This window comes from Anarhichas minor, unplaced genomic scaffold (genome assembly GCF_050575085.1).
Source record: "Anarhichas minor isolate MPS153535 unplaced genomic scaffold, ASM5057508v1 ptg000027l, whole genome shotgun sequence".
Lineage (NCBI taxonomy): Eukaryota > Metazoa > Chordata > Actinopteri > Perciformes > Anarhichadidae > Anarhichas > Anarhichas minor.
The window spans coordinates 8,298,326-8,320,430 of record NW_027466473.1 but is presented as its reverse complement, the minus strand read 5'-3'; the positions used below and the strand labels follow the sequence as shown (position 1 = coordinate 8,320,430).

The window sequence follows — 22,105 nt, the reverse complement described above, 5'->3', positions numbered from 1 at the left end:
GTGGCCTCCGCTTAGGTCTTACTTTGTGTAAATCACCCCTGGACACACTTGGTTGTAGCAATAGCATAAACTAGCTATCACTATTTCAAAGGAGAGAAACTGAAGTCTCTGGGCCTTGAAAGTGTCTTTGAAAATGTCTTTTTTTTAAAGTTAAATCTTGAACAGTGTTTGAACATCAAGTGCCTAATAAGGAAGAAGGACCACCCTTCGGAGGTGTTTCAGTCCCTCATGGAGTGCTGCTGCCGAACAGGTTCTGGACTGTAAGTAATTGGATGTTTACCCTTCATTGAAGAAGGAAAGCTTTGAGGGATGAAGGAGCTGGAAAATCCACTGCTCACTCTGCACTCCAGGACATCCCATAAAAGATACACGATGTTCAGATCTGCTGATGAGGAGGTGATGGAAGCCTGATGGTCATGGCATCGCTTTGTGTCTCTCAGTGTGTTTGGGGACAATCTCATCGTTATATTGTTATATAGAAACATGTTAGTGGAACAGTTTTGGCACCACAGGGAGCACCTGGTCCTTAAAATGACCTCGTATTCCTTAGCGTTTACATAACCAATGCAGAGATATCATCAGGCAAAATGACTGCTGTGAGATAGCTGGCCACTGAAGGCATCATTTTGCTTTATCCAAAACTTCTCACCGTTATTATACATCCCCATTCTTTTATGAACCATGAATGCAAGCGTTTCAAAATGGAAGGTCTGCAGCAAATGCCCTCTTTATAACATACTTGACATCACAGCTTTTGTTTTGACTGCTTCACTGAGGCATTAAAGTGACTCTCCACCCAAAATCTATCTCTGTTTTTTTTATCTGATATTGTCCCCTTGGAGGCTTGAAATATTTGTTGTCGGACCTTTAATGGAGAACAAAGGTTCTGGAGCGATATTCACAAAACATGCTTAAGGCTAAAAGTAGCTGCCAGTTGTTAGATCTTTAGAAGTCCCAACTTTTTGACCTGAGAATAATAAGAATAAGTATTTTAACTTCAAAAGTAGGTCCCAAGTCTCAGAGACTGTAGAAGTAATGCAGAGGAGTCCTAAGTCATTAAGATCTGCTCACAATCAGCTGCGGACACGAGACATGGATTGCACATCATTTTATTTAGATTGCTGATGCAATTGAAATATCTCAGTCGTTTGTCAGAATTATTAACCAAACCCAAAAAATATAAAAAACGGTATGTAAAGTCTGCTACAACTCCAATTGAATCAAACAAATCAAACTGGTTTTGAGCCATTGCTGGATTTTTAGGTAAAATTGGAGCCATAAGTAGAAAAGTATGAATACCATATAATTATTTTACTTTGTTTTGGGCACGAAAATGTTTAACATGGCGCCTACCAACCAATTATCGTAGACGTGATGAGTATGTTTGTCCAGGAAACATGATGTCATCCATAGCTAACAGGGTCAACCTCATCCCTTCTCTTATAATAATAATAATAATAATAATAATAATAATAATAATAATAATACATTTTATTTGTATAGCGCTTTAAAACATACTCAAAGGCACTTTACATGGTAAAAACAGTTATCTTAGGGGTTCTCTCAATTCCTTAGTAAAATAATTGCTCTTAATAGTTAAAAGGACCTTTTGGCACCATACATGACTCTTGCAGCAAAAAATAGGAATCCTTTAGCATAACCCTGTCAAGCATGCACGCCAGCATATGCCATCGGCATATATTCCTTCTCGTAAGGAATAGCTAAAGGACGTGTGTTTTTAAAAAACATAGTTTTAACTCTGCTATCAGTCATTCTGTCCTTTTGAAATCAACCACTTGCGAGAAGCCTTTTCTTTACGTGATTAATCCCACACCACCGTGCCTGATATTGTGCATTCAGCGCCGTGACATTTCCTAACTATGCAGTCTGTGTGTTTTGACTGTTCATCTGGGAGTGGCGCTGGAGTAAATGAATCACACGGTTTGCTTTCTTCAGTCTGCCAGTCTACTGATGGAATCCATTCACTAGTGAAGCTAATAGTAGCCGTAACACCTCCCCCTCTACGGACGCGCACACACACACACACTCACACACACCACACCCACAACACTCGTCCCTGAAGGACAGCCATCGCCAGTCCATCCCACCCACACCTTCCTGTTACACCGACAAGGTTAATATAGGAGATGTATTGAAAAGGTGAAGTGTCTCTCTGCTCTCCATCGTGGGGTTTGCGCATTAAAACAAACGCAGTTGTTTGTTCTATTCTTCATCAATGGGCTGTATGACATACTACACTCATCAAGTGGGCGAGTGTCTTTGTGTGCATAGAGTACGTGCACCTCATCATTTCAATATCAAGCTTGGTTATTGGCAGATAGAGTTATTTTTGAAAGAATAACAACCGATTTCATAACCAGAACAAGACGGCGGCAGAACAAAATGAAACATTCTGCAGTGACACTGAAATATTTGAGTTTCCACGATTGGAGCTGGAATGAAATTTATCACTGATTCATCATATTGCTTTTTTGTCTCTCTGAATTTAAACGTTTGCCCAAGGACAGGGCGCTGCAAATTAGCTCCAGCGCGATCTTTTATATGCGTTTCCCCATTCAACGGTGTTTACACGACACCGTGCAACGCACTAACAAATGAACACAATTGATACGTCTTGAAGCCTTGCGACCAAACTCTTAAGTGGCGTCATTCTAGTTGGAAGACTTAAACAACAATTCAACGTGGTGAGTATGATCATCGGTTGTTATCCACGGGCTCCTGCACAGCATGTCAACATCTGTCTCCGTATTGCACGCATCGTTTTGGGGTCATTTCCTGTCGTTGGTTTGGATTACAGGAAACTGGGCTGCAGGTGTGATGGAGTCTGAATGACAGCCCCAATCGCTCAAACTCACACAGTAAAGAGTTCCCAGTTGTGGTAATCGCCAACAGTATTTGGTGAGTGTATACACTCCACTGTTTGGCTTTCCTCCCTCCTCTGACTTCATCTTGGCTTACTGGGTGACACAAATCTCAAAGATAAGCCATCAACTGCAGTATGTCAATGCAGCGGAGTCGGAGAAAAGATCTCGATTTATGTCGAGAGCTCGCAGGTTGAGGTAACCATACCTTGTCAACCCTGTGATGCAGGAATTCACTCTTAACAGTCAGCTGTCTTGCATTCTGTGTGTGTGTGTGTGTGTGTGTGTGTGTGTGTGTGTGTGTGTGTGTGTATGTATGAGGCTCTCAGATGCAACTTCTAAGCCAGTGAAGGCGAGGCAGGTTAAAGGGGTTCCCCTTTTTCTCTACGAGGCACAATGGAGCTCAAAGGCCTCCATTCACCGACTTTTCACAACACAATACTGTGCTGCCATCATAGCATCCGGAGTCCTTGACAAGTTACACAAGCCACAGTTCACTCGCAGTTAGAATGATAGCTTGCACATTTAATGTTCCCCCACTGTTCACGTGGCGAAAGGTTCGGTCTGTGAAACTTTCCGCATTGGTAAAATTTGAATCCCTGCGTTCGCTACTGCCGAGTCTTCGCAGTGCGTCGTAGTCAGTTGTCTCGCCGTCCTCTCTGTTCTCCTCTCTTTGACTTGGTTCACTCTTGAAAGCTCCTCCCTTCCTCTCTTGAAGCAGGTGAACACCCACACACTCGCACGACCACAGATCCTGGCTCCTGGTTGTTTTTTTCTTCGAAAATCCATGACAAGGAGCCCTCACCCTGAATATCAAAGATCCGCATCTGAGAGCATGTAGACATGACTCACGCCCGGGTCCGTCTCACTCCCAGCAGGCTACCTGAAGCGTCCAACTAGCTGGATGTGGCTGGGGCTGCTGGGGGGCCGCCGGAGCAGACACGGTCTCTGAACTAGACCGTATTTGTCGCCCGGCTATGTGAATCTCAGCAGCGTACTGAGACTTTCTAACGGGCCCCGTTTGTCCCACCCAGTTGCTAACATCCATGCCGGGGGGTCATTCGGTGACGATAAGAGCGCCTGTGCTCTCTTCAGCACAATGTCAAACCATTCCAGGCGAGCACGGAGAGCAGAGGAGCTGTGACAGCTACAAAGTGGCTGAGGGAACTGTGTACTTTAGTCGGTCTGCTTCAAATGAAAGGGCTGCTAACAGCAACAAATCACAGCTACGCAGCAACTTTCCCTCTGTGATGGAAGCCCTTTTGCATTAGTGTTCCCTCTTCACATCTCTAGCTCTGTGTCTCCGCCACAGTTTGTTATTACAAACCATTTAGCGCGGAAACTTTCTCGCGGACGTGAAGTTTCATTTCAGCTCGGCAGCTCGTGTGCATGTGGGAATGAGTTTGTGCACGGATAGTCATATGTGCGCCTGCCGAGCTGTCAAAGAGTTGCGAGCCTATTTGTATGGATGCAGGGGGCTGCACCTTGGTTCGGGGTGCACACGGCGCCGGTTGCCTGTCTTGTGCAGCAGGCCCAGGATGACATGTGAATCGCTGCAGCCGAGAAAGCCCTGCTTAAGTGGAGGCAGTAGGGAGAAGCCGCCGAGAGCCAGGAGGCAAACAGACAAACAGATGGACAGGCTGATGCCAAGCAGGCAGTGGAGCAAATAGATTGTGCAGCATGGAGAACAGACTCAGCCTACCAAAGAACAACCGGCAGACACAAGACCGTGCCACCCTCGTCAGCCGACCGTGCTTCTCTATAATTCATCGAGATAGGATAGATACGTGGTAAATAGGACTCTCATCTTCCTCCTTCTCCTCATCTGCCCCCCTGTCACATCCCTCATTTGAAATGTGTTATGTAGGAGGAGGAGATGTCAGTCTTCCAAGATGGGAAATGAACAAAACCCGCGTGTGGGAGAACCGGGAGGGAGAGAGAGAGATGGGTGCCGCAGGTGGAATTGGACTGCGGGGCACAAGGGACTTCAGCCCAGCAGACACACACTGCAAACAGACACACACAAAAAACATATTGAGTTTTTAAAACCTTTTCTTTCATTTTTTTTTTTTTTGACCGGATTCAGATTTTAAACACACTGCCCTGGCAAGACTTGAGTAAATAAAATGTCGAGATTTTGTCAGTTGCTTTTGAGATTATTCTGTGTTTGGATTAAACAAAGAACTGCCTTTCACAAAGAAACCGGACACACTGCCACACAGTGGGACTGTGGCAACGGCATTGCAGAGCAGAGCTTCTCCTACCTTGATGTCTCAGAAACACTTGGAAAGTATTAAGCTTGTATTTCCCTGAGGCTTCGGGCACATGCTCACTGGAGCAATAACCTTTGCTTTAATGCGGGAGGAGCATGATTGTAAGTTTTCCTTCGAGACGTTCCTCCGAAATGCGAGGTGCTCGGATTGACTCTGTCTTGTTTTCCTCCATGGAAAACATCTAGCGCCGTGCAAGTCAAATAGAACAACCGCCTTAAAGAGCCGAGGCAGCCCTGTCAGATCTGTCTGGTTGTGTACCTACACTGTCTAATGCTCTGTCTCTGTGTGTGTGTGTGTGTGTGTGTGTGTGTGTGTGTGTGTGTGTGTGTGTGTGTGTGTGTGTGTGTGTGTGTGTGTGTGTGTGTGTGTGTGTGTGTGTGTGTGTGTGTGTGTGTGTGTGTGTGTGTGTTTGTCTGTCTACATAGGTAGAATGTAAGAAGGCCCAGCCCAAGGAGGTGATGTTCCCACCAGGTACACGAGGGCGAGCCAGGGGTCTGCCCTACACCATGGATGCCTTCATGCTGGGGATGGGCATGCTGAGTGAGTCACACACACATCCACTCACACGATAGCACACACACACACATCTGACAAGCGATGCATATACGTCCCTTTATGTAGCGTATTCATTTGAAATCCGCAGAAAAGGTCACAAATATTTAACCTCTAAAATCGATTCGTTCTTTGTATTATGTTAAATATAACTGGCAAAAAAAACAAAACATAAAATGTAAGTAGGGTTTTCTTTGCATGACAACAATTCCTACCATAAAAACTAAATCAACTTATGCAAACTCTCGCCTAGATAGCCCATTAGGTGGGCACTGCCCCTAATTAGGCTGCTTCAAGGTGTGCCACCGGTGGCCACTGCGGTCTATTTCTGGTGGAGTCTGGTACAGGCAGCCCCCGGGCATATAGGAGCAGACCAGCACATTAGCAGGCTAAATGAAGAGGAAAATTGGTGTAATGTCATATTAAGGATTCATCACTGTGCCCCCCTTAATGGGTAATGAAGGGGACACACATGTCAGGGAGAGATCTCATCTACAGGGACCTCAGCTGCTGGCCCACCCCTCATCATTACCATCCAGCCCATGCCTGTGGCCCTTTTTATTTAACACTCTTGCACTCTCTCCACCCCCTCCCTCCCTCCCTCCCTCCCTACCCACCCCCTGTCTACTACCTATCTGCCTATCTGTCTGTCTTTCTGTCCGTCTTTCGATCTCCCCCGTCTGTCCGTTCACATTTCCTATGCATATAATTTGTATGTGCGACCCAACCAAATGGATTTGCCCTCGCATGAAAGATTTATTTTTCTTCCCCCTTCAAAAGCAAAAGAGACATGCAGCTGATTGTAAGAGACTCGTTTTGCCGTGCAAGTGCCCCCCCCCCCCCCCCCCCCGCCTCCACCCCTCGTAGCAGGTGCAAGCAGAACCACAGTCATGCATTTTTATCTGTACCAGGAAACGTAATGCTCGAAGTGGCTTTGAAGGTCGATAGCAAGTCATACTTTGGCGCCGCTTGTTTTGCATTTACTTTTTAAAAGATTGACGGGAACCAGTCGCATATAATATTTGAGCTTCACGATCATTTATTTTTAAAGAAGGAAAAGGCAGCAAACAAATTTCCGATAGTACCTGAATATCTTTTCATCCATTTGTCTTTGTCTCCAAGTCTTTGTCCGTACAGTCACATCCACTGTCGGGGTTATTCCAGGGCCGACCTTTGCGTGAGGCTGATTATACAGTCGTTTGTGGTCTCGGTGTTGATAAGACTGGCCAAGTGCTTGCGTCGGCTCTATCTAAGTCCATCCCCTCCATCTCATCCGCTAGAAGTATTTAACAAGCACAGTGAACTTTACGGAAGTTATTACAGACTAATGTGTCTGTGAAGAGGACGTCACACCCCCCCCCCCCCCCCCCCACACCCCCCCCCCCCCCCCCCACCCCCTCTCCACTGGGAGACGGCAGGCAGAAAGGCAGTGATGTGTTCATGTGAGAATATTAACAGCCAACTTGTTTGGAGACGCTCTTATCTAAATGAAATTGGAACAAGGACAGCGAAACATTCCTTTATATAATTTGCATTTAGAAAAAAAGGGGACCCTAGGCTCATTATTTAAGAAAGTGTAAGCTCCTTTTGTGCCAAATCTCATTAAAGCCATCCCTAGCTCCTTTGTTTACTGCCTCTAATCGAGGCATTTATCTTTATTGTGTTGCGCCCGATGTATGTTTGCTGAAATTAATACACGTTTGAGCCTGGGCGAGGTATGGGTGTACCAGATGGATAATTGATTTTAAAGTGAATCAGAACTGTTGAGCCATAAAATAGGTACATTAGCATGCATATTAATAAGGCAAATAAGAGCACTAAGAGGCCGCCGCCGCCGCCGCCAGGGCAGACACAATGGCAGGCTTCATTTAGTGAAATGGCAGGAAACATGCTGGGTTCTCCTCTTTCTTTCTTCTTTGTTCCCACTCTCTTGTTTGTATGCACATACTCAGGATTTCATGAGATAGTGGCTTAATTCAGCATGTATCTTAATCCACTTCCCCCGACCCTTTCATATTCCCCTCTATAGCCCTCTCCTTATACACTCGGTGCACACATCTCGCTGCAGGTTCTTCAGTTAGTAATGTGAAAGCCATTGTAATGCAGTACATCAGACGGAGGGAAGTGGTTTTGCCATTTCAGAAAATGTTGAAATAAGGGAGTATGAGGAGCTGCGGTATCTAAGCCAACAATTTCAGTTTGGCATTTATTCTGTTTTGACAGTAAGACAGTATCAAACACATAATATCCAATATTTTGCGGTCGGTGATGGCTTTCCATTGTATCATATCACAGTTATTTTCCGACCAAGCAAACAATGCAGGGTTGTGTGAAAGCTATCCATCTGTAACTTCCTGGTGATGACTTCTCATCAGCAGCTGATGGAGGATTTTGTTTTTTTTTCCATTTATTTATTTATTTCTCTGGTGTTGCCTCCGTCCTGCTTCATCTGCAGCAGGTTAAGGCTCCGCTCACCGCCTCTCTGAGTTGCATTTCTTTTTGTCTGCGAGAGAGGGGAGAGGGGTCTGGGAGAGGCATTTTCCCATTGGGTCAGGAATAAATTGAACTTTTTCATGGACAGCAAACACTGATTAGATATTTATGACCAAGGTCAACCTTTCTGATTCCAGCTGGCACAGGCTCTGAGGCATACAGAACAGAGCATCGACACACATGCTCACACGGACACACACGCGCCCACGTAGCCTGCACACACTCTCGCACACACTCAAATAATGCGTGCACGCAAAATACGTTTTGATGCCTTCGTATTTACCGTAAGTCTGCGGTGTGTGTGTGTGTATAGAAGCAAAAGTTACAATTCAAATGTGACTACAGCCAATTATTATCATGCTAATATATACTTTTTCTAACAAGAATTGAGGACACAAAAACCTGAGAGAGATTTCGGAGGTCTGTCTCTGCGGTGAGAGAGTTATCAAGGTTGGCTCCAGTGACTCATTCCTGGCCTAAAGGACTTCCTCTTATTAGGCAATTTAGTCCCGACTTAAGGTTGAAGGTGATAACAGATAAAGACTGAGACATATACCATAATTACAGGGTTAATTATGTTTATATTACCTTTGATGGTGCTCAAATTCTCGCCAACTCTCACACAGGCTCACCCGCCCCCCCCCCCCCCCCCCACTTCTGAAATTGCTTTGCTTTGCTCGTGTCCTCGCTTCCTAGCTGCCTGCTCCCTCACACCCCGCTTCTCAATATGTCGCCCACAGCTGCTTCAGTCTGAAAACTGTCCTGCTAATTAACTGTCGGGGTCTGTGGTTGTAATAAGAATCATGACGGCAGATGAACAATACATCTGCTGCTCTTAAAATTTTTCTAATGACACCGGGTCCTCTTCTGGCCTCGTTGGAACTCTGCATCCATCCGGGGGCAGCATGAACTCCTAAACAAAGCCTGTGCCCTCACACAGGCTTTGACTTTGCTTTACAGATGGCAATTTGTAGTCACATTTCAACATCCTCGGCAAGTTTTATACTCATTCAGTTTCTAGTCGTGGTTTAACACAGATATATGTGTTTATACTGTATGTAGCAGCTCTCTAAAATTTTGATATGACAGGTTATTAACTTTATGTACAAGAAATACGCCCTATAAAAAGGCCAGATCTACAATCAACATGTCACCAATTTTTTTTGTTAACCTCCAAAATTGATTCATAAATATTTTCTGATGCTTTTAATTTGTTTACATCAGGCGGTCAGAGCCGTGGACAGCTTTAGGACCAGGGAGAGACTATTCTAGGCCAACTGCTGCCTCTAACATTACCAAATATTACAGAGACAACGACACAAACAACAACAACACATTAGATTGTGATTTGATACCGTGTATGTCTTCTATAATTCATTGCAACATTAGATGTACTAATGTTTATTTATCGGGTTTTAGAGACCCCTCATAACACATTTAGCACATGCTCACCATTTCCATAAAACACCGGTTGCCCTGGTAGCTCTTGAGAGACTTACTATAGATAACAAGTTAGTTTTAAATTTGGTTTTAATTAACCGTTAAACCTTGTGTCAACCAGTAAAACAACACAACAACACACGAATGAATTTCTTGCCGGAGGTGTAAATGAGGAGCAGCTATCGCTTCCTTGCCCACAGCATCCTTTTTAGCAAACTGCATCCGGCCACATTCACACCGACGTCATTTCAGTGCTGCAGCTATAAAGTGTTGTTACACCGAGCTATAAAAAATGCCCGAGATCTTGTGGTTTAATAAAAACTAAGTATAAAATTAGACATTAAAGAATTTGCCACCAGGTTTTGATACCCGGCCCTAATAAAGATCTAACCCCGATGAAAGATGGGGATCATTAAAAAAACTAAAATATAATAAATAAACTGCCTTGAGGCTCCTGTTGTAGTACCTTAAGTGTGTTAAAATATAATATAATTAAACAGGATATTGATCCATGAGGGGAAACTTGCTTTCAAAGGGATTGTGTAAAATATATGCTGTAGGAAAAACAACAAGAGCAGCACAATTAAGATGATGGGGTAATGTAATTGTGATAGTTGAGGCTTGTTGTCAAACTGCACATACAGCCAATACAATTGAGTTAACAGTCTACCATTAACATTATGAGCCATGAAAACATGCTGCCTCTTTAGTAGGCTTAAAATAAATCACTTCTTGCTTATTGCAGTTTTGCTTTTTTTTTTTTTTTTTCTCAAAACAATGCAAGCACATAATACACACAATACTTTGCATATGAAAAGTACCGTTCCAAAATGTAATACTTAATCTGAACTATGTCAGGCTCATATTTAATGTGTGGATTATTGCAGTGTAATATTTGCTTATTCTGGAACTCCCAGGAGTTCAAAAGCCAGCCTTTCCAGATTTGTTTCCCCCCCCTCGAAGTGGATAAGTAGCTGAATCCCAGTGTTTGTCTGTGTGTGTCGGTATCACATCCGTTTCTAGTAGTTCTCTTCTCATCTCCTTTTAATCTCTTCCCTCTCTTTCAAAGGCTACCCAAATATTGTGGCAACGTACGGCCGCGGATACACTGGATTCGCACCCAGCTACAGCTACCAGTTCCCCGGTGAGTTAAAGGCTTTCTTCAGATATCAATGTTGCATCTGATCACACACACACACACAAACGCTCATCAACATACAAGTCAGTCACCAAATAATCTGCAGGGTTCTAAATTTGTTACGTGTCTGGATTCCTCAACCGGGTTTTGAAAGCTGACGTATAGTGCAGTGAATTGCTTACTCCTTTGTATCCCACACTTGAACGCGACCATGACCAAATGTCTAAAATGGGGGAAGCTCTTCGTCTCCCGTTGGCCCCCCGATGTATGCAAATTCATCTGTGGAGAAGGCGAGAAATAAGCCGCGCTTTGTGTCGGCAGATTTATTTATTTATTTATTTATTTTTAAACGTGGTTCTTATAATGGAAAATGAATTAAGTCATTTTCTGCATTAAAAGTGTTGACTCAGAGCGCCGGGCTCTTTAATGGGAGGCGTGCAGTCTGGAGGTGAGCAGCTGTACCTGTCGGCTGCAACGGGGCCCGCGGCTCCGTGGCGCCTCGCGAATCCCGGCAATTTCATGCCTTATTTAAGGACTTTACACATACTTTGTTTGCCGTGCCAGACATCATTCCCTCCACTGATAAGACGGAATGGGAAATATCTGACAGCACCTCAGATCTCTGTAATATCTTCGTGAAATAGATTCAGGAATGGTAAGACAGGAGGTCCAGCTGTGACCACCTGCAGATCGGACACATGCTAGATTTATACCTGACCACAACGTTATTTGACAGAAGAAATGGAATAGCACCTGCTCATCAATGCGGGGGGGACGCCAGTCGCATACAAATGTGGGAGTTAAGCAATTATTGTCTGTTCATTTTTCAGAAAATGGAATAATTTGGAAGTACAATGACCCATTCTTTTGGTAACTGATTGATATGGATGTGAATCACGTGGCCAACACTGCTGTACATGATTGTTTTTGTGTGTAGCATACATCATGCCCTTCAGAATAAGTATTTATCCATCCCTCATGTTCAGTGAAAGTTTATGACTCACAAAAAGGGGAGAGAAGCGATTAAAAGGGAAAGGAGCGCTCAGTATTTATTCAGTAGAAGTAATTCTAGTTAAACATGGATTTTTTAAATGTTTGCTGTTTAGGGCAAATTAAGGGATATCACCTTCCCCGGGGCGGAATGTATGATCCTGTCCATGTTAAACTCAATTTAAAGAGTTTGATAAAGCTGTATGATTAAAACAGCCTCCTCTGGGCTCGCTCAACTCTTGACAGGGTAATTGGAATTTTTTAATGTATGAATCAAACTCCTTTTCCAAATTAAATAACCTCAGGCCAAATATTGACTGGTGTCCTTCCTCACTAAGATGTGGAAAGCATCCTCAATTTGAGATCAAAGGCTTTTTTTCTCACTGTACAGAACCTCTGCTGAAACACTCCCATAAATAACTGGAGCTGAGGCCGGGCAGGCTGCATCCAAGAGGCGTAAATTGTGGGCAGCATTTCAAAGTTGTTGTTTTTTTTACACCCAGGAAAACCTCAGGGGTCCACTGTTAACAGGAAAAAAAAGTGCTTAGGCAAGTGTCCAATTGTCAAGATAAAACAGTGATCAGTGATGAAGCACTGCATTAAGGAAGAAAACTCAGTGACATGCACGCAGACATAGTTTAGAGACAGAAAAGAAAAAACAGCAATCAGTGAAGCCAGTTGGACTCAAAGCTGACACCAGCTCAACGGCTGTTAAACAGTATCTGACAACTTGCCACTTTGGTCCCTGTGACACTCCCAATTAATTCCAACATTGATCACAAAGTGCCTTTGATATCGATCGCGTGCAGTATGTTTCTATGTGTCTGTGTTCGTGGGGCCGTGAGTTGCTTACAAAATGATTCCGTCGTAGCACAGACATCATGACTATTTAATGCACTTAGAGACCTTCACATATTACGGATGTAAATCAGATCATCCTCTATCTGTCAAAAACTCGTCCATGCAGGCGAGCACATATCGGAGCATTTCCCTCAAATTTATTTATCTGTATTTAAAGTAGTAATTACTGTGAGACAACCGGGTCCCTAAAACCAGAACTGAACACATGCCAACACATGTTTCTCTGACACAGTTATTAGTGCAGTTGCACATCGTAAACATTTGTATTCGTATATAGTATACGGACACTAATTCATGCCACACAACAATGGAGGTGGCAGGGTAAGACACACGGCACATCTGCTGACAGCGGAGAGCAGTAATGCAGTCGCAGTTGTTGTGCCAATAAAATAGGAGAAGAAGAATGCTGATGTTAACAATGCAGATTTCACAACATTATAAAAATGCGAAAAGGGCTTTGCAAATGTTTTCAGAGGTAGAAAGTACAACTAAACTGAATACAGTTCAGTTTGATAAGATGGAAACAAAACCGTGTTCGGTAGCAGAAGAACCGGCCTCAGAGCAACTTTAATTGCAGAACAAAAATGCAGGCGGCGTATGAAAATATGAGAAAATAAGCTGCAAGTTCAATAACATAAGCCCCTACATCATTAACCTACAAATTTGTGGTCGCACTTATAGGGCAGAAATTTAGTTTTTCCACAAGTGCATAGAACTAATCCCGTCACACATTTGAGACATGCGTTTGTTTAGCTAATACAGAATGCATTCACACTGACACAGAGACACAACGAGGACTGAAGTGTTGGCTAAAGATGTCTCCTCTGATTTTTTCCAAGCTGTATTTTATATGCGCCCGCTGTAATCACACACTTGTTTACCTTCTGGCAGTGTCGTTACAGCATTATGCTCGAACTAAAGTCGGATATGAATTTCAAAGATGATGCTGCATACTGCGCGTGTAGTGACAATCAAGAAGGCAGCAGTGTTTTCCATAACCTCAGAACTCTAAATGGTAAGGTGGTGTAACAAATCATTAGCGACACCACCAGAACAAAAAGATCTTGTTTTTTTTTTTTTTTCCTTCCTCGTCAGAGCTTTTGCCATTGTGGATTTAATGACTTACTATGTTGAAGCTACACATTTCCCCTTCAGCTTCACATTGATTTGATGCACATATGGTCCAAGAGACTCGTAATGCAATGATGCACATCGTCAGCTATTGTCTGTCTGAAAAACCGTCAGGACATTTTTCTCAGATTGTGCTGTTGCACATCCAAGATTTTGATGGCAAGCAGTGGTATTGTCAGTGTCAAATGAAAACAGAGGGGACTGTAATGTATGCATGCAAATGTGACATGTGATATGCGGGTGCTGTCACGTTCCAGTTTTCTGCGTGGATGCAAATATCCCCACTTTTAAGATGAAGACCCCTGGACTTGCTGTCGTCGTCGTGATTCGGAAAGAAAATAATGCTAATATTTCTGACACTTTCACTCTCGAGCTGCTGCCGAATCTCCATATTCATTTCCAGTCCCCTCAAGTAAGCTCACTTATGAATTGAGCGTCGTCTTTGCTTTAACCAGAAAAGAAAATTCCTCTGCACGCACTAAAAAGATGCACAAAAAAAATAAAAAAAATGAACCCTGTGTCTCAGAGTAGTGTTAATCAAGCTGATTGACATATTTGCATAATTGAGGTTAACTTGCTGAAAAGGGGGGAACACAGTTAGCAACAGGCTAAACCCATCCTGCGCTAGCAGGCTACTTTAAAGGGTAGATTCGGCAAAATAACATTCCAAACATATTTCTCTCTCACTGTACATCTTCTGGTATCCAGCCATGCAGATCATTTTGGCTAGGTTGAAAGATGTCAGCCTCTGAGATGTACGCTACCACCCCGATGCAATAGAGGTGAGAGTTAAGTGAGAGCATGTCTTTGTTTGCGAGTTTGGGTGGACCGACCCGTTAACAGCTTGCCGTATCATATGCCGTTAAAGCAAAATGACAAAATTGGCAGGTATCCTGTACAACACTGTCAGGCAGCTTCAGAGTGATGTCGGGGTGGCACGTGTTTGGGAATGCAGGTATCAGTATCACTTACGCTGAGCTAAGGAAGGTAGTTGACATGTCAGTCATGTGGCTTCATTTTCTGCTGTTGAACACACACACACACACACACACACACACAGCTGCCTGAGAACATGCAGCTGTAGGATCATTGTGCGTCCCAGCTATTGTGACCTCGCTGCGATGTCATTCCAACCACAGGCGAAATACTGCTTTTGAGAAACGTCCGCATTCGCTCAAAGAAAACTTGAAAGTAACATTGACTATAAACAACGTTTTTACTCTGCTCGTGCTGGATGGCAGCTGGGGCAAGAATCAAAGCACGCGAACGCAGCACGCAGAGCTCGGCTTAAATTATCCGACTTCAGAGCTAACGTTTATCGGGCGACACAGAGCAAAAACCGTAATTGAAAGCATCTTTGAATCAAAAGGAGGTACAAAAGGACTTCCCTTTGATTCCTATCACACATTAAAGAGCGCGCCATTCCCGAGCTGCTGCCGTTGAGAACGGCTGGACAGAACTGATTTGTCAGATAGCTTCAAACGAGGAACATTCAAAAGTTTTGTTGAAATCAAGATCCTCGGCTCATGTTGTGGTGGTCGGAACGCGTCCGTCCTCGTTTTTGAGGTGACTGACGTCCGCTTCACTGCGTCTGGTGAATTTCTCCCTTAAACTTCAAGCGGCCATAATTGTTGCCACCTTTTTAAAGAAGCTGCATTCGTTTCCCGCTCTCCATGAATACATGGCGTGTCTGTTTTATTCATAAAATACATTAAGATTACGTGACGAGATCAAACCTACAGTAAGATAATCATATTTTAATGTTTTTTTCTTCCTCTTCCTCTGTTTTTATACGTAGGTACCTCATGGATTAGATAGGATGCTGTTTCTTTTCTTACTTTAACCCGAAATGCAGCTGTGAGTATTGCTAGAAACCGAGAGAGCAGGAGCTGACAAGGCATGGGGAACATTACTGTACAATATTCCCGTTTCTATGCAACCGTCTAATTAGCATTAGCGAGCTGATGAATGTGGTATTGTATTATTCAACTCACAGCCCCCAGGGGAACATCCTGAGATGTGCCGCATTTAAAGCATGAGGTGTCTCGTTTTGGAGGACCTCACGTGATTAAGGCGTCGAAAGCCACATTTTAAAGCAGCATCTCATTCTCTTTTTTTTTTAAGACGCCACAAGACTGTGCAAAGTGAAAGGTCCTTGTGTTCACTGTGCATATTAAAATGCAAATGGCTCGAAAGAAAATAGCAATAAGTGCAAGTTAAGCATATGCACTGTAATTTATGTACAGTATAGTTTCTGCCGGTGGTGGTAGCAAATATGGAAGCGAGGTTTAAGAGTGGTGGTGTCCTCCCATTGTGTGTATGATGTATGTATGAATAGGAGGCTTGTCTGTATGAGGGGGAATGTAATTAAAAAAGAAAATGTAGTGTGCATATGTGCATTATGAATAAGCTGTAGAAGTGAACATCAAAAGCAGAGGGAGACACCCCAGATGCATTCATATTGTACTTTCTATTGTTAACCAGTCTTGTATCCGTTCCTTTCACTGCACGCACATGAATGCGCAGTGGAAGGCACAGACACACACACAGGAAAGCTGTATTTATACAAAGGCTGAGATGTGTATGAAGGGAAGAGGTGGGGGGACTTAACCAGGAGCCTCTCTCTCCGATCGCTCCCGTCTTCCTGTGCGACTCGCTGCCTCCACAGCCGCGCCCTCAGAGCCTCCCCTGGCATAAATGACCATTATGGCTCCATTAGGGGGCCGCTGGTAGGAGGTCATTATGCTACAGTGGGAAAAAAAACAGGGATGAAGATGTCAGTGGGGTCCCATCAGGGGGGGGGACACAGACTGAGTGAGAGAAAGACATAACACTCCGTCATCCAGCTCCTCCAGATGTCATGACAGACAAACAGCAATCCAGGTCCAGTGATTCAGCCTCTTAAGGAGTAAAAGAGTGGAGAGAAAGGATGATAAAAGAGGGGAGAGGACAGCAGTAAGTGGAGCAATCGGCAATGAGAACTGAAGGGCTACAAGTTACCTTAACACTATCCTTTTTATTAACACATATATATATATATATATATATAACTATATATACTAATAACCAGTGTTTGGATGTGTTTGTTGGAGTTGGATGGATTGTTTTTTCTGTGTTTTACTCGTTGCCACATCCTTTCCTTGTCACGCACTTCATCCGTGTCGGATCTGTTCTCCCGTCAGATATGAATTGTGGGATAGCGCCGCGGTGGCCCGGTCCATCCCTCTGTATCTCCAACTCCACAGACCAACCGTGCCTCAGACACAACAGCACACTGCATCATATCTAAGTGACAGTAAAACGCCATTTCAAACAGCCTTAAGTCGGTGTGGTGTAGATTTATATTTTTCTGCGTGGATGTTAACAGGGCTCAACCCCGGCACGCAGTTCTGGATTCCGCCGTGTATGAAAAGCTGCGCAGTGGCCTGGTTGGCTACGAGACCGTCCCATACGCAGATGATGAGGGGTTTGTCTGTCCTGTTTCAAGTTACTTATCCCCTACTTGCTTGCTTGGATAGTACATCTGGCTGTAATACATGTTGCACATTTCTGCACGAATCAAAGGCAATGAAATAGGTTACACCACCAACAAGCAGAAATGATTAAGCTGTCTGGATATTTTTAAGCAGCAAATGATTAGTCCGTTCATGAATCCATGTTATTGACACTAAAAACAACAAGATGAAGATTTCTTTTTCATCAGAAAAGACAGATTTTGCATCCGTGGTAACAGTTCGGATTGTCCTCCTCAAATACAGGACACCGAGTGGCAGATTGGGGTTGAACCTGTAAAAGGTGAATGTTGCTCTATGCAACTGTAAATAACTGTGAAATGATGGCGGCTGAGCTCTTGAGCCCTCTTTTCCTGTAGGAGAAGAATGTAAAGAAATAGAGAGCAGCTGTCCGCTCAGGAGGTGGGCTATCGGTAAAGAGAGCTGCTGACCTGTGCAATTGGTATGATAGTGACTGCTCGTGGCGGCTGCATGCCCCTATAAACTGGGGCAGAGCCGACCAAGCATATGATAAATGCACCAGAGGTCACATTCGGGGCATTGGCCTGAACCACCAGTTAGCCTCCCAGGGTTTAGCAACCTTCTGCCGTTGGATGGAAAGGTGTTGACGTGGACTATATAGAGATGTGAACTTTTTGAAGCAAATAGTTGCTTCTGCAAGGCTGGGGGTTAAAGACGAGAGGGAAGGGTGAGGCAGTGAAGCGATGTGTCTAGTTTCATAAGACAAAGCTCTGCTGCGGAGCCAAAGTGAACATGAGGATGAACGGGGAAACCTTTTTCCTATGTTAACATGGTGTTAAAGCAGAAAGGCCCTCAAGCTTCAAAGTCTTTTCTGTAAAACTTCTTCGCAATGTTCTGCTCCATTCATCTCAACACAGGCATCTCCAAATGCAGATGTGCAAACTGGCATTGCTCCAGTGCCACTGCAGCCTGGTGGGTCCAGAGCAGGCATTGCATCGACGTTGACCCGAGTATCCCGCTAATTAAAAGCGTGGAACTTTCTGCCCCACTGGAACTCTCTTCTCGCTGGCTACAGTCCATTACTTCCTATGTGGATGATGATGTAGTCTGGGACACCATGCGCGGTCATTATCAGCGGATCTGAAGCTCTCTTAAGTATTCAGACGTCTTATATTTCCCATTTTAGCACGATAAGTACACCGCTTCTTGGCTACAGGGCTGGAGCAGGTGGAACAAAAATCACTGACCTGAGGCTGATGAGGAGCTTACCTGTGTCCTGGGTGCATGCAACATTGTCCTCCATAAGTACTTTTGTGTTTTCACTGCGCTTATGAGACATGGCGGCGGCGGCGGGCGGCACACACACACACAGCAGCGGTATCGTCAGAACGGGTCTCTGTTGAGCTGGAGTTACACAGCAGATTGTTCCATAGATCCTGTGACCATCTCTCTACAAGCTGGGTGAGCCGTGACCCCAGCAAGTGGTCCCACAGGCCAGACTGAGTGCTACAGGGCTGGAAGCAGATGGCCCTCCTGATGCCACACTGACTCACAGAGTGACTTTAATTGCCCGGGCTGATCATTAGCCCGACGGGTCTGTGGAGGCCGGGCCACTCCATGAGTCGCGGGCCTTAAAATAGGGCCTGACGAGGAGCGCCGCGACCTCACTCACTCCAACGACCTCGCGCGACCCGCATCTTTCTCTCGCACTCTCTCTGGACACGGGCAAGATCAAAGACTCTTCAAGGCTGCGTATGAAGGCAAAGGAGGTGGAGGGACTTCACCGGGGCCCTCTCTCTCTCTCTCTCTCTCTGCTTTCCTGTCTGCCTCTCTGACTCACTGTCTCCACAGCAGTGCTGACTACACACACACACACACACACACACACCCTTGCACATGCAGACACTCCGAGCTCCCCAGGCCATGACTCCAGTCCCTGTGACAGTAGTGAGTGTGCTGCTCTGACGTCAGCGGACAGCACTGTATGTCACGCCCTGTCTACTTCTGTGTGTGCAGTCATCGAGCTAGACTGCTCTCAGAGCAGCCCCTGCTCTCCACAACAACAACAACAACAGCCCCTAAAATCTGTTTTACTTGCATTTGCTTTAGTGATCAGAGGGAGACACTGGAGGCTGCCGATGTCCTGTATGTGTTTTCTGATGGATGCAACAGGTGTGGCAGCACTCCACCACTATGCCCCTCGGTGCAGTGGTTTCCTTTATTGCTGTTTTGTGGCCATGTCTTTATTTTCTTTTTGGAGATGCAGTGTGTGCTGGTCCGTCTGCACGCTCGCATGCACACGAGTGCGTTCACGTGCACATACACGTGCGCCTCCTCGGGTGCATGAGCACCTGTCTCTGCGAAAAACCGACCGACTGCACTCTGACACGGGGAACGGCGAAATGCCGGCTATTTCCCGAAAGTGGAAGAGAAGGCTCACCTCATTTGCCCAGGTCTTAGCTCACCCTGGGACAGTAGACGCATCCTCTCACACTGAAGCAGGCAAACAGTCTGCCATGGAGACCCACCGTCTAGGTTCCTGCGGCGGGGAAGATGAGCTGCTGCAAGAGGCAGAGTGGCACCGCTAAAGCTCATTATGTCTCCACTGTTGAGCCGCTGGTCTAGAAATGAAACTTGAGCTGCCCTGCCTCGTAGGTGGCTTCTACCTTTGGACACTGCTGGCGGCCAGCAGCAGCAGGAGGAGAGAAAAAGGAGCACAGACATAGCAGTGGGCAGAGGAGTACAATATGTGCGCAGGGGCGTGGGTCTTTTTTCACAGGCAAATTTGAGCGTCAAACACTTCATTTCCTCCATTCTGGGGAATTTTTCTGCATCAGTTTATGGTGGAGATGTCTTTATTTATGTAAAGGAAATACAAAATACAGGCTCCAGGTGATAAATATAAAATATGAGATTGTATTGCTTTCAAATATAAGATGTTTATCATTGACCTATTCATGTCAAGGATAAATTAATGCATTTAATTAATTTATGAACCCCTGGACCTTCTGTTTTTATTCTCGAAAATGTCTTACTATTATTTTTCTCACAGTGGCCCTGATGCTCCTCCGTAGTTGACGGAGTAGAATTCCACCTTTCGGCTCACTTATTCTCTTGCTAATTAGCGGCCGTATTAGAGAAGCTTTTTGCCGCGTTGCCTCCAGCCCAGCAGCCGGCTCTCCCTGCATCTGTCGAGGTGGAGCCTCAGCATCGCTCACTGCTCTTGAGGTCGCACACTGCCCCCTAATGAGTCGAGTCGCGTTCGAGCTGCTCTTCAGAATAAAAGACCTCTGCTACTTTCATGGTTTTATTTGGGAATGGGGGGGGGTGCTACGCCATTGTGCCTGTGAGACCCTGCTCAGTGTCTGCTGCCTCTTGTTTTGATCCCACCCACTGTTCGAGACCTCCAGGCCCAGCTAGTTGGGTAGCTGCTAGGTGTCTACCCAGCTGCCCCCTCCTTTCCCTCCATCCTTCCATCTCTCCCTCCCGCTGACTGTGCTAATAGCCCTCCAGTAGCTCTCATCTTCCCTCTCCCTAGTGCATGGACACATGCATATGTATATGAACATGTGTACATATATTCATAGTCGTAGCGCACAGCCCTCTCTGCATGGACACCTCCACTCTGTGTGGAAACCTTGTTTTCAGCTCCAGTAAGCAAGTGGAGGCCAATGTTGCCGTGCTATTTTTGGGTCGTGCCACATGTTACCCTACTTGCCCCCGGTATCTGGAGCAGGGGTAGATTGTGTAACTGCAGTGCGTGGAGCCGGCTGAAATATAACGGAGTCTGTCAGCGGTTTAACTTGGCTATGAAATCGTATTCATGAAATAGTGTCTGCAAAAGCGGCCTGGTATTATTACCAACGTTAATGCGCTGTATTTTATTCTCACTCTACATTAGTAATTCCTACAAGAGCAGGCTGGCACCGATTGGTGCAAATCCACAAACACATATTTAACTTGAATGGTGAAATGACACTTAATGCACTCGCTTCCTATTCGAGAAAACCTGAAATTACCCCCCTTCATCATTCATCTGCCCCCTCCGCCACCACCCTCAGGACTGGGAGATGGGCATTAAAATGCATAAAAAATTAAGGCTGTTTACTTGGACACTAATGAGAGGAGGCTTAAGTAGTCTAGTTTAATTAGAGTGATTGGCTCCATGGGGACCACACAGGCGGGGCCATAACAACTGATTCGCTCAGAGCTCACAGGACCCTTTCAAACTCCGAGTGTCAGGACTGATGTCAGAGGAGATTGGACTGCAGAGACATGTTGCCTTTGCTGATCCCAGGTTGGCAGAGAGCACTGCAGTTGAATGCACTGAAGCAGACCATTACATAAGCACCACTGCAAGGTCAGACATCTGTGTCCTCCCTGTCTGTCTCTCTCGATTTAAGTCACAATCACGAAACTGCCTTGAATATTGAGGTTGCGAACCAAAGACCCTATCCCATTTGCAAACCAGAGTCACTGTTTCCAGAACCGAATGGATTTAAATGTTTTTTGCCTTATCTATTCTGGCAGATTCCCCCTCTCTTTTTTTTCTGCGCCTTATTGTTCCATTCTCCATTCCTCTTTCTTTATCTGCTTTGTGTGTGTGTGTGTGTGTGGGGGGGTATTTTGAGGCTTGTGTGGAGGCAGAACGTGTTTAGATCAGTTCTGCAACATAGGAGCCGTTTACTTTTTACTGAAGTGCATGGGAAGGCGTACAAAGGGGAGGTCGAAAGTGCGGCTGCACTTCAATAAAGAGCCTCGTTTGTCCTCTTTGATGCTATGCCGCCATGCACTTCAGCTACAAAGAAAAGGCGCTCTTGTCACCGAGAATTGAAGTAAAAGACACCGAGCTTTTCCCTGAGCTCTCTCCGC

The 22,105-nt window shown here is 45.0% G+C and overlaps 1 protein-coding gene across 10 annotated transcripts in view; it reads left to right on the top strand.

Moving 5' to 3' along the window:
* msi2b (musashi RNA-binding protein 2b) overlaps positions 1-22,105 on the top strand; it is a 220,634-nt gene that overhangs the window by 164,023 nt on the left and 34,506 nt on the right. For all 10 annotated transcript variants that reach the window (XM_076101369.1, XM_076101370.1, XM_076101367.1 and 7 more), the window contains exons 9-10: positions 5,581-5,695; positions 10,710-10,784. In XM_076101369.1, coding sequence (XP_075957484.1) covers positions 5,581-5,695; positions 10,710-10,784 — 190 coding nt within the window. The remainder of the gene's footprint in view (positions 1-5,580; positions 5,696-10,709; positions 10,785-22,105) is intronic.